Source organism: Haemaphysalis longicornis, unplaced genomic scaffold (genome assembly GCF_048455015.1).
Source record: "Haemaphysalis longicornis isolate Haplotype H1 unplaced genomic scaffold, Haemaphysalis longicornis Haplotype H1 scaffold_12, whole genome shotgun sequence".
NCBI lineage: Eukaryota > Metazoa > Arthropoda > Arachnida > Ixodida > Ixodidae > Haemaphysalis > Haemaphysalis longicornis.
This window is the reverse complement of record NW_027526225.1, coordinates 113,233,702-113,246,651: the sequence shown is the minus strand read 5'-3', so window position 1 is coordinate 113,246,651 and position 12,950 is coordinate 113,233,702. Positions and strand designations below refer to the sequence as shown.

General features: G+C 46.4%; 1 protein-coding gene across 1 annotated transcript in view; it reads right to left on the bottom strand.

Moving 5' to 3' along the window:
- Positions 1–9,093: 9,093 nt before the first annotated feature.
- Zir (dedicator of cytokinesis) overlaps positions 9,094–12,950 on the bottom strand; it is a 70,537-nt gene continuing 66,680 nt past the window's right edge. The window contains 1 exon segment of the mRNA XM_077694210.1: positions 9,094–12,278. Within this exon segment, the coding sequence (XP_077550336.1) occupies positions 12,230–12,278 (49 nt within the window). The 3' untranslated portion in view covers positions 9,094–12,229.

Genomic DNA, 12,950 nt, shown 5'->3' with positions numbered 1-12,950 from the left:
GTCAAAATTAATCCGGAGCCCTCCACTACGGCACGCCTCATCGCCTGCATTGCGTCGGCGCGTTAAACCCTACAATCAATCAATCTGACTCCCTCCCCCCTTACCCTACCCCTCTCTTCTCTTCTGGCTGGCACAGCTGGTAAAAGACAAGGCACCCAGAAGCAACACGGACAGAAACCAGGCGGGACCAAGACGAAGACAGTGTCAACAACAGGCAAGGAAAAATGTGCACGACGAGGTTTGGGATTGATACTAGCGCTATACGCCGTTTTGTTCCGCATCAGATCGCCGTACAAACACGATATATACGGGTTTTCATTTGCATGAGTGTTTTGATGCTTCCCGCGAATAAAGACACCCATACATATGCACACACACACACACCACTATTGTCGATTTCAAATAATTTCTGAAATGCCTTGCATGTTAGATTTCATGTTCTGTTCCTGCAAACCTCCTCAGAATTTGCGGCTAAAGTAATGCTTGCACAGAAAACATGTTGACCTTCACAAGTTTGCAGATACAATGGAACCCCGGTTTTACAATGACCCGCTACTTACGACAGATCACCACCGTCCCGGCAAACAATGCGTTAAAAACCCCGATTATCCAACACTGAGGTGCACGCAGTCAGCTTCATACGCTGGACCAGCGTTCTTCCCACCTTTACGCCACTTCGCCGCTTTGTCCCAACCTTCATTTCTTAACCCCTGTACAAGCCTGACCACTTGCTGAACAGACTCAAGCGCAATGACCGAATGTCACTTATGCAAGTTGGCCAACTAATACCATGTCGCTTATGCAAGTTGGCCAGTGTCGTGTGAGACAACCCCGAAACGGTGGACTGCTGTGCAAACAAGCATAGTCCGCGCAGTACACACTGGTGCTTCTATGTTTACATGCCCGTTCCTAACTTCCATTGTTTTACCACACCATTCTTACTGCTATAAAATGAATATGCATTACATTTAAGTGAAAATAGCTCATTCTGCAAGTGTACAAGCCCTGCCTAACTTGCGTTTGCTTTTGCTGGCCTCAGCCAATCGCACAGCTGCCCGTAATACGGCATAGGTTATAGTGCGGAAAAGTTGCTAGTGGGTCACATGACCATTCTATCTGTCCTCATTATACACCTTATTTGAGTGAAGTTTGCATTCGAGGTGGAGTCATTGCTTCTCTAACGAGGCAATCTTTCGACTGAACCAAACTTGCATTTTGTCCTCATGGCCCCTTCAATCACTGTCTCTCATGAGGAGTGGTGGCCCTCCCATCATTCTTTCCCCATGCAAGCGAGAAGCAACACAGCTCCCCACCCATCTTCTTAACTCCCCTCTGAGAAGAGCTGTGCAGGTGGGCAGACACTGGCACCAACTATTCGACATTTAGAGTAGCACTGTGCAGGTCTTACAGGTTCTCGCACGGCACACCGGCCTGCGTGGGTGTCTCCGATAAGGACCGGGTATATCCCAAGGGCTGCATCAAAGACTTTGAAATCATTATGAAGCTTTGTCCGTGACAACTTCCCGACAGGCTACTGCTAACGTTTTCATGCTTCCCTTCTACCTGTTTTCCCTAAGTGACCCAAAACCATCCCTACTAAAAAGCATTATTCGAATTGGTGTTCCCCCAGTACATCATGAGCCGAGTGCCACTCATCATTCCACACGTTTATGTCAGTGCAGAGTGGGCTCAGCTCTGGTTGGTGAGGATGTCATGATGATGAGGCATGGTGATGTGTATATGCATATAGAGAACTTCTTTGCCATAGCCGAATGTGCATTGCTTTCCTAGATAAAACTCCTCTTCTTCCGGAATAATGTGCACTTATGTGCGTAGTTGGCACGATGCAATAAGTCCATGGCAATTTAAAAAAAATGAGTGTCAGTGTAAGCTGTGATAGGCACCATGTTGTCGCCATGACCTTGCATGGAGGAGTGAATCCAGAGATTTCATACAGGCGGTGTGATACTTTTGGGCGTGGCGATTAGAGCAAGGTTGATTCAAAAAGTCTACCTTCTCTGATCTGCCACAGCTTGCAGTCTGGTGCTCTGTGGTGTAGACTGATTTGCAATGAACTGCACCATCACCCGTGGTGTAACTGGGTCATAACCTGGATGCAGGAGAGACAGCCGTGGCTACACCAGCCGAACCGACGTGCCACTTCCCGCCACGCCAGGTGCCACGTGGTCCCGAAGACTTGTGCCTTTCCCCGTGGTTCTTTGTGCCCAATCACCACAAGGAACAACGACGCAAAGGCCAGTGCATAGTCTGGCACCAGGATCAATTGTGCCTGACACGTGGAGGCAACGGCTTTGCCACTCTCAAGCAATGCCAAGAAGCCTGCGAGAAAGGTCAGCCAATTCACGTTTTGATTGATTTGATTGAGTTTTGGTTCCACTCACGGAATTAAGCTACACCTCAGCTTTGAGGCACACCGTAGGGGAGGGCTCCGGATTAATTTTGACCACCTGGGGATCTTTAACATGAGCCGAAATCTCGACACACAGGCGTCTTTGTTTTTTGTCTTCTTCAGAAAAGTGGCCGCCACAGCCGAGAAACGAACTCGCGTCTTTGGGCTCAGCAGCACAACGCCATAGCCACTGATCCACCGCGGCGGGCGATTCTTGCTTCTGTCCGATGTGTGAGAATGCGTTTTAACAGAGACCAAGCTAATTTCTAATATTATGAGCGCTTATCCGTGCACTCGTGACTCAACAACCAAGTGACTTATGATGATGATCATGTACAAGCGCACCCGTGGGCTTAACTGCATCGTTTCCACTACTGTAGACTGCCTATATCCACTGTCCACCAGTGGTCAATGTCTCACTTGTACAAAACCATCATAATCATCATTTGTACATGATCATCATCATGTAAGTTTGAGTGTATATATGCTCACTCCTGTAATAATCCCTAAGGGGGATCGACAGTATTGTGTGAGTAAATAAATAAATAGTTGCTTGGTTATAGAGCCACAATCAGGGATGGAAATCGTTCAGTCTGCTGCCTCTTCGAGAGGAGCGTCCTGTCTCCTTACAATTTACCTAGGCTCAGTTCATGCATCTGAATTCTTTCACCTTCCACTGCGATGCCCGAGCTCCTTTTGCAGGTCACACAGACCTGCACAGATGGCATATAGATGCCTGGTTCACTGAAAATGGTGTGGAAAAAAATAGCATTTCTGCCTCCCCTGCCACCACAGAACACCTGTTACTTAATTCAGTTGCCAATCTCATTGGCCAAGCATTGGCCAATATGTGCTGTCACCCTTGTTTGGCTTACGTAGCCCTAACATTAAGCCTAAACAACATTCCAAGCAACACTTACTCGTTGCTTGGAAGCTTGGAATGTTGCTGTTATGTTGTCAGACCTCGAAGCAGAACTTTAGGTTCAATGTCAGGAAAACCCTGGGAAACCATTGGTTAATGCATATCTACGGATATGCGTTGAGTGACACAGCCAGTGTGAGTTTTTGGGGCCATTTTGCTGCCACAAACACTCAGTGAGTCATTTAGTGCTACGCATTCAAAAAGGTTTGCAGTGTGTTTATTGTGGTAAGATTAAGAAAGTAAATACTGCAGCTTTCCTAAGAAGGGATTGCCCTGGCCAAAGCAGGAGGTCTCATCACCTGTGACTCGGAATGGCATAGAAATATAAGCTGCCCACTTATCACCGATGGTAAGTTTTCCGTGGCCTCACTAGCCCAAAACTCGATTCTTTTAATCCAGGAGGCCTCTTTCATGAGGCGGGAGCTGCTCAGGCTGAGCGTGCAATGTTTTCAGGAACAACGGGGACGCGACGTCGACGTTTCTGCGTCCAGACCCCAAAGTTCACACCATGCAGCAAGAGAGACCGCACGCTGCTGTATGCCGTGGCGCCGGCCCGGGCCCATGTCTCGGCACGGTCGCTCAACGACAGCACAAGTCCTGGCCAATGCTCCCTGCTTCCGGTGAACAAGTGCACCTGGCCAAAGTTCGCGTTTGCGTCCAAGGAAAGCTGCGCAGCCAAATGCCATGGTACATAACTCTGCTGCAACCACCTTTTACAGCAGAGATGCTTGAGGTTAAGTCTTTTCATCGGTCTGCTTAAAGTCAGGCATCACGGAGACTCCAAGGTTCACAGACTATCGGTGGATCTGGGAACTGCCTTGCCGGTAGTTCCCAGACCCACCGGTAGAGGGCACGGTGGTCTCGCAAGGGCAGGTTCCTCTCCCTCTTAAAAGAGGAGGAAGCCTCCCGCCACTGACATTTAGCTGCCGATTTCTTTGCGCGAACCGTAGAATTTTTACAGAGACGGCGCTGCCATTTTTGGGCGAGCACCCTCTGATGTTTGGGCCAACAGAAAAGAACCACAGCTCTGCTGCTTCAGCAGATTTCACACTAAGAGGAACTGGGTTTGATTTTTCTTTTTCATTGAATTTGCAGAGTTTAGCAAACAGCTTGATGCCCAGGGAAAAAAAATTGGGGCAGACTCGGCAAACAGCAAAGCTGGCTGAAGTGAGGAACACAGGACAGATCACGCTACAGACGCTGAGTTCGCAAAGCCGGTTGCCGCAGGTTCTAGTGCGCGCTAACCCCACCCCGAAAAAAAGTTGCTTTTTCGGGTTACCTACACACAAAAAGGGAATCTTATAATCAGGTGGCCCTGAATAAATGGAACGAATGTCCCAAAAGCACACTGAAATGAACCCAGTTGGAGTTCCCCCGTAGACCTTAATTTTGCTCTGCAGAAGTATTCGAGGTCATGCGCTTTTTCAGGGTACTCCCCCCCCCCTCAATTTCTTTCAAGAAGTCAATGTACTTTTGCCCCCTAAAAGCCTGGAACTTTTAACTCGTACACTAGTGATTAAGGGCTTGCAAAGTACTCTCCTTCTCTACTGACGATAGGACTTCAGCACCAGGTTTAACTTATAGGAGTGAATGGGTGAAGTCAAGCCGTTTCCCTATTTACAAAATTTGTTTTGGGCAATCTTTGGCCATTGGTGCCCTTTTGCCATGAAAATACAACCACCACTGCTAACAAAATTGAAGCAGCACCAAGGTGTGAACAAGTTAGAATTCCTCTCACAAACCTTCATTTTTTGAGTACGTTAACACTGGACGTAGCAAGCAGGATTCAACCCTCCCTGCCCAAACCTCGCTTATTAGAGCTCAATTACAAACTTGGCTGCCTAAGAATCTAAATTCAGCGGACGTACTAGTTCAAGATGACACAACTGTTTTGTTGCTGGATGTTTCCTTTGAACTTAAAGGGACACTGAAATCAAAATACAAGTTGCTTTAGATCAATAGGTTAGCTCACAAAGAACAGGCTTTTTTTTTTTAATAAGATAGAAAATAGTGACAACATGAAGGCAGCTGCCTCTGGCACTAGCTATACCGCGCAACTTACACTGGAAGTGCTGGCATGCGCAACATTTTTCCTGGCTGCCACATATGGCGCTACTCGTCCATACTTGGAGAGGCAGTACCGCTTTTTGAGGAGGTGTGCGAGCTACACACAAACGGTTTTTCTGCAACAAAGCATCAACACTGATCAATGGGTTCATGAAAGAACATTTTGCTTAGTGGTCTGTAGCTGCAAAGGACGTGGGAGTTCGGGCAAGCACGGCCGATTTGACCAAAACTGACCGAACTGCTCGGTATGCGGTAGTGCTGTGTTCGGTTGCTTCTATACTGCTGTACTCGCCACTGCCTCGCTTGCTTCCAGTTTCCCGTGATGCAAACAGCGACTGCAGTCGCTGTTTGTGTCACGTTTGATTAGCGATTTCTCAACACTTAAGGCATCTTTTGGTGCTCAATCAACGCTAAACTGGCCATGGGAAGGTCAGACTTCCGTTTGAAGCCAACTTGCTGGTTGCCTTCAGTGCCCCTTTAAGAGAGACTTTGAGGTATAAAACGTACGTCTCTTGCCTCCCCGCACAGATTCCCCGCAAGACCCAAGCTGCCGAGGTGGTGCCCCCTTGCACGACTGCCGTCGCCGTGAGCGCCGTCTGCCGTACTACTTTGATTCGAAAGCGGGCCGATGTCACCTCTGGGACAACATGTGCCTCGCCCACGGTTTCCCGAGCAAAGAACACTGCGAGAGCAGCTGCCTCTCCTCGGCCAAGACCAAAAGCACCAAATGACCGCCCAAGCCATCGCACGTCGTCTAAAGAATGGTTGTCCAGCCTCCCGGAGAATAATAAAAGGAATAATGCGGGTGCCCCTTGTAACTGCTACACAATGAGTTGTTGACGGTTCGAAATGACAGCAGAGCCAGAGGTTAGTGAGTATGAAAAAAAGCTTAGTGAGGAAACCAACCTGCAGGTCGAGTGCCACAGTTTCAAATTCACAGAAAAGTCAGTAAGCTTTTTACCTCGTCTGGTGCAGCCTGACAATGACAAGTAATCATACAAAGAGGTTTAATGTGTGCCTCCATCCTGCACAAGGTTGGAATCCCAATGACCTTGAATCTCGACGAAGGCAAATGCATTGCCCTTTTTTTTTGCCACTCTGCAAAGGAGGCCTCATGGTAGGAATGTGGCGTCTTATCCGGAGCCTTTGTCCAGGCTTTGAGAGGAATCCATTAGGCCATATGTTTGCAAGACAAGAAGCTGCTGTTTCCCAAGGCTGACAAAAAGGGCTGTCCTAAATAAAATCCATTGCGTGGCTTTCACAGAGCAAAGGCAACGCAAGGCTTGTGCAGGGGTGCAACAGCCAAAATAGGTTTTGGAGCAATTTTTGGAGCAGGAAAATTTTGGTTTTGGAGCAGGCTACGGGAAAAAGATACCTTCATTTTGGAGCACCAAACCCCAAGTTTTGAACAGTTTAATTCAAAAGATGTGCAAACAACTTAACGTCAGTGCAGACATGCTTTGCAAAAGTTACCAATGAATTTTGCAGGAAGCTGCATGGCATAGTGTATTTGTGCCTGAAAGCAGGTTCATCTGAATGACCCGCCGCGGTGGCTCAGTGGCTAAGGCGTTGCGCTGCTGAGCACGAGGTCACGGGTTCGATTCCCGGCCGCGGCGGCCGCTTTTCTGATGGAGGCGAAAAGCAAAAACGCCCGTGTGTGCGAGATTTCGGCGCACGATAAAGATCCCCAGGTGGTCAAAATTAATCCGGAGCCCTCCACTACGGCGCGCCTCATCGCCTGCGTTGCGTCGGCGCGTTAAACCCCACAATCAATCAGGTTCATCTGAATGCTCGGCATATTTACAAGATCAAACAAAGGAAAAAATGAAAAAAAAAAGGTGTAAAACTACAAAGGATATTTTTTTATTAGTACTCCAAAATGCTTTTATACATGACTAAACTTAATTGCATACCAAATAGCTCTTTCACCTGGCTACAATAGATACAACAAATAAGACAAAAATATTCTTCGATACCTCCGGATACAAGACTTGTGCAGACATCACTGACATGATATCAATGCGTTGCCTTCAACATTTTTGAGTTCGCCAAGCTATCGACGAGCCTGGAAAAGGCTTCCGCCTGCTTGCTTGCTTAGTGTAGCGCGCCACCTACTAAGCTTGAGTCATTACCGCCAGCGCACTTGCTGTATGTACTGTACCGGCGCGTTTTCACACCAGTTCCACTCGCAATCATGTGCACGGATACAACGAGCTGCTCTCGTTACTACAAGCGACACACACTCCGTGCCTCCACAGTGCACTGTGTGGCCATGCGCAAGGAGGCGGCAGCTAACGCCATGTTTGGATTGTCGCCGATTAAACGCATGCAGTACTTTTACGGCGGTGCCAACGGTCCTATGCCACACGCACTTCTGAGCAGATAGCTCAAGAAGCTTATCGAGATTGGGTTGCCGCCGATAAGCCGTATTAGTGCACTCGTTCATTTTCCCTTTTCCCATGCTTAACTTCCCACCGGTCACCGCACTCGCGCCAAAGTCATTAGTCAACCAGCTCTGCCACTACAAAAGAGGCAGTGCGTTGTATAGTGCTCCACCACACTGTACAGTGACGATTTCCAAACGGCAAATGTTTTATCGGATTCATCAGTAACACATCATGCACTCGTCTGCGCTGAAGTCCTTTCACAAGCTTTTTAGCGACTTACTTTCAGGATTGGTACAGTGATATAGAACAGGCATTACAGACTGCATATGAAGAGGTCTTTGCACGACTCTTGGCACGACTGGATGAATTAGATGACGTACAAAGCTAGGTTGCCAATTCATCTTTTATTCTCCACAAATTTAGCGAAACAGAAATTTTGTGCCCAGTAGGGCGTTCTGGCGCAGCGCGGTGCAATTTGAACAAATTTTATGGCTTTGGCGCAGCTTGGCTCAGAAATATAAAACTGTATCAAAATGGTGCAATAGGTGCAGCTGTTGCACCCCTGCTTGTGAAGTTGAGGGGCCTTCAAGGACCAACCCTATAAGCTAGAATACGCCCGTGCTTTTTCCGAACTGAAAAAGGCGCAAGGGGATCAGAGAGAGAAAAACGGCACGGGGATTGATCGAGTGTGGTCACAGTACAGACGGGGCACTGTTGAACAACTTGGCTCCTCTAGACCTATGACCCTTGTCCCTTTTAAACATTTAATACTTGAAACTGCATCGAAAGAAACCAACATGCGATATATTGCACCCTAGCCCTCTTCAGTGGGTGGAGTGGCCCTTAGCAGGGTTACTGTCTACTTTTGCATGGTTCGTTGTTACACGCCAGTGCCATCACAACCTGTACTAATTTCAGGCAGGTTGATTGATTGATTGATTGATTGATTGATTGGGTTTAACGCGCCGACGCAACGCAGGCGATAAGGCGCGCCGTAGTGGAGGGCTCTGGATTAATTTTGACCACCTGGGGATCTTTAACGTGCGCCGCAATCTCGTGCACACGGGCATTTTTGCTTCTCGCCTCTATCAGAAAAGCGTCCGCCGCGGCCGGGAATCGAACCCGCGACCTCGTGCTCGGCAGCGCAATGCCTTAGCCACTGAGCCACCGCGGCGGGTAGTTTCACGCAGGTCACAGAATGATGTCAGTGCGGCATGCCGGTGAAAAAGTTCCCCACAGTTTTGGCCATTTCTTGCTTCAGTCAATGCTGTTTTGGCTATCCTCATTCAGTAAGGAAGCTCGCTTCATTAAAAGGCACAGAAATCTTTAATTCTGTAATTTCGCTACATGGCCTGCTTTGCACATGAAAAATCAAGTTTATGAACACTGAAAAATGAATGACGTCACAAATAAAATACACGTTGCTTTACGAGCATTGAAAGGCCTAAAGTTAAATGTGAAGTTTCGGTGTACCGCGACAAAATTTGCACCGGGAAAAATGCTCTAAGCTGACATATCAGTCATTAGAAACAACATGTCGCTGCCTGGTCCTGGAACTAACAGACAAGTTTAATTAAAACAGTCAGTGCTGCCTTCATACAAACTCCCAACGTTAAAATCAACAAGCAATGCAAGATGAGTTTCTGCAAGTTTGCGTGAAAGAACAAGACAGAACAAAATTTTTTTTTTCTTGGGGCTGCTTGTAATGCAAGTACTCTACATATTTCGATTTCTTGTCCATAAGTACTTTATGCCTCTTTTTATTTTCTCACTAAGTAACCCGCTCAGTTGAGACTTCAGGCGAAATGAAAGCAACGGCACGAACAACTGCAGAAAATGAGTGCTGGGCATGAGCATTGAAGCAATATGATAGTTAAAGGAGTAAAAACCTAGATAAGCAACAAGGCACGTCTGAGTAGGCACACACATCAGCACAAAGATAGGAATATCGTGAAATCTTGCACACAAAAATAGCATAAATGCGCTTTCTTCTAAAGCTCTTTCCATAAATTCTGGGACGTCTTGTAAGTAAAAAGCCACGTGACAGACAGTACTGCATTAAATCTACACTGTACATAGCAAAGGCAACGCTCTTTAAGCTAAAAAAGCCACTTAGTGTAAGGAGTTGCTGTTAGCATACACACAACATTTGTTCACACAGAACTTCTTGCGGCCAGCACAATGGCATTAAATGTTTCCCTAGTCAGGCTACGTGAAAGCATGTTTTTCTGCCTCGTTAAATCTCTGTTTACATAAGGCAATAGACACTACATTCAAAACTGATGCAACCTGGTAAAGGAAAAGCTAAAACCACCAAAGGATGAGATGGAAAAATACTGTGCCCATTAGGGTCAACAAAGTCACAAAGATGAAACGAATGCAGACACCAGTTAGTGAACTTATCCTTCTCAACCAATGCTCAAAGGAAGCATTTAACGCATAAATCAGATGACAACACTTGCAATTTTTCGCAGCAGCAGACCAACCTACTTAATTCTCAGCAGAATACAGCAAGAAAAGCTCTTTCCATTGCTGTCATGCTGCCTGGACTAGACTTGCAAGGAACGTGCTGACATGTTCTGGTTCGGTTTTTCTGTGCTTTAGTTGCATGCGCAAAAAAGTTGCTTTATGTGCGTGTAGCTCAACAAAATGTTCGTTTCTTCTTTTTTTTTTCCAGTTATAAAACCTGTAATTACTCTATGAGTTTTCCTGGTACAGGCTGAAGTACTAATAAGTAGCTAAATGTACCACTAAGTAGCTGAGGCCCAATGAAATGAGTGACGCAATCTTTATAGCCAAGCTGTGTACTTAGAAGTTGCTGCAATTTGTTAATCCAGCATCCAGCATGTTACCGTACATACTCGTGTAATGGCCGCACCTGTGTAAAAGACACATTCAGAACTTTGTCACCCCCCCCCTTCCCCGCCCTCAAAAAAATATATGTTTAAAAATTACCCATATACTGGCCGCATAATTTTTTTTTTTGAAAGTTACCAGAGTTACCCGTTCCATGATGCGAAAGTTTGGAAGCTGTTTTTTCTTTAAGTATTTTTTTTTAGGGGAAGGGGGGTAGGGGGCATAACAAGGAAGTTATGCTGACAATTTCTGGTAGCAAAAGCAAGGCCTTTGAGATCAGCACAAGTGACGGCGGCCACAGCCTCTGGTCAAGGAATAGCCAAGAATAGCCAGAGCCACAGCCACCCTGTTTGCACTTTTTTTTTTCTCAGTCTTTATCGCCAGTCACATATGGTCCTTCTTGTAATCGGTGCGTATTGCCCGACTTTCATTGTTCTCCTACTTGCATCCACAAGTTTTCCAGAGTTATCGCTTCCGCATGGGCAAATACGTGAGCTATACTGCCGACTTTAAACTGAAAGTGGCCGACTGTGCAAAAGAAAACGGAAAATCAGCGGTTTGTCGGAAGCTTCAGGTCGACGAGAAATGCGTGCAACAATGGCACTCCCAAGAAGGTGGACTCATATGAACAAATGCAAAGAGGTGTGCTTTTCGAGGCAAGCGCAGCTTGTTCCTGCAAATACAGGACTTGCTTCTACAGTATGTAACAGAGAAGCAAACAACGGCCTCGCAGTTTTGACGGAGATGCTTCGCATGAAAGTGCTCAGCATCGTACGACCCCCGGCTACACAATTTAAACGTAGATTTATGAGGAAAAAAAAAAAGTTGTGCCTTTTTCTCCGTGTAATGGTCGCACCCACAATTTTCACCCCAAATCTCGGGGGAAAAAAAACTGCGGCCATTAACACAAGTGTATACGGTACTTTTCTGAAGGCAGCTGCTTGGAGAGTGAAGAAAATGAGCTCAGCAAATGTCTGATCAATGTTACTACACATCATAGTATAGACTATAACCCTAAGAAGCAATATTAAAACTGCACTCGCCTGAGGGCATTGTTTTTCCCGGGAATTGACAGGAAACAAATTTGTGGCAAACAAACTGAACCAGTATTCTCGTCAAGTTCACATTTAAAACAAGCGACATAAAATCTTGCTTTACAAGCGAAGCTTGCGGGCAGATGAGTGGGAGCTCGCAGCAAAAAACTTTTAAGCAACACTTTGTAAATGAGCTTGTTCCACTGACCTCATCAATGAAAACTGAAAAATAAAAGCCCTGCCAAATGCATAAGCAACATTTCATAAAGGCGCTTGTTTCACTGACCTCAGCATTGACAACTAAAAAAACACAAGCACTGCCAAATGCGTGCTTGGCGAGCGGTTTTGCCAATCTCACGCACAGTGACACCTTAATCAGAGATGCGTCGGAACAAGATGCAATAATGGCTACACCTACACGTCGAGACACCTTTGAGATCGAGTTGATATCTTAGCACCAGCCCCTAGGGGGCAGCAGCATTTGCAAAAGGCCTGTCGGACGAACACATGCATACTTGCGCAATATGCTACTCCCTGGCTATTCCATGGCAGTCTAGGGTTCCTGCAAAGGCTGGCGGAGCAGCGTGCCCTTTGCTGTACACCTGCAATGGAAAGTTCCTTGAAGTGTTGCATATTTTGGACAAATGAGCAGGTAGATGTCTTGGAAAAACTGCCATGAACGAGTCCTGATTTGAAGTTTTCACAAAGTAATTTTTTGGGCGGGCTGCGTCTAATCTCACGGCAGCCGTGAGAATTACCTCCGGGAAATTCTCACGGCAGTTTCCGTAAAAGCTGGCTGGCCTAAAATTTGCTCAATAATATTACGTCCCATTGTAACCTAACATAACCTAACCTAACCCAACCTGGCATAACCTAACCAAACGCGTCATAACCTTCCCAAATCCAGCCCAACTGCAACAGACATAATCGAACCCAGCCCAACGACACAGAACACAACCTATATTAAATGTAATTCAACCCATTCTAGAAGTCCTGTGTGTTGATTTCTTGATATAGTAAAAACCAGAGTAAAAAAGGGCATTAACAAAATTACAATGGCTGAAAAATTCTAAAAGCTAAAGAAAAAAAAATATATGGCGTTGTAGGATTTGCACCTGAGCCTTCTCATTTAAAACCAAGTACTATACCACAGCGCTACCTATACCACAGCGCCGCAGGGGCAGCTGCAAACACGGCTTTGTAAGGAATATTTATCCCATAGAATCTCCGGGTAACTGCTTAGCCAATGAGAGGCGACTGCCATGAGAAATTTC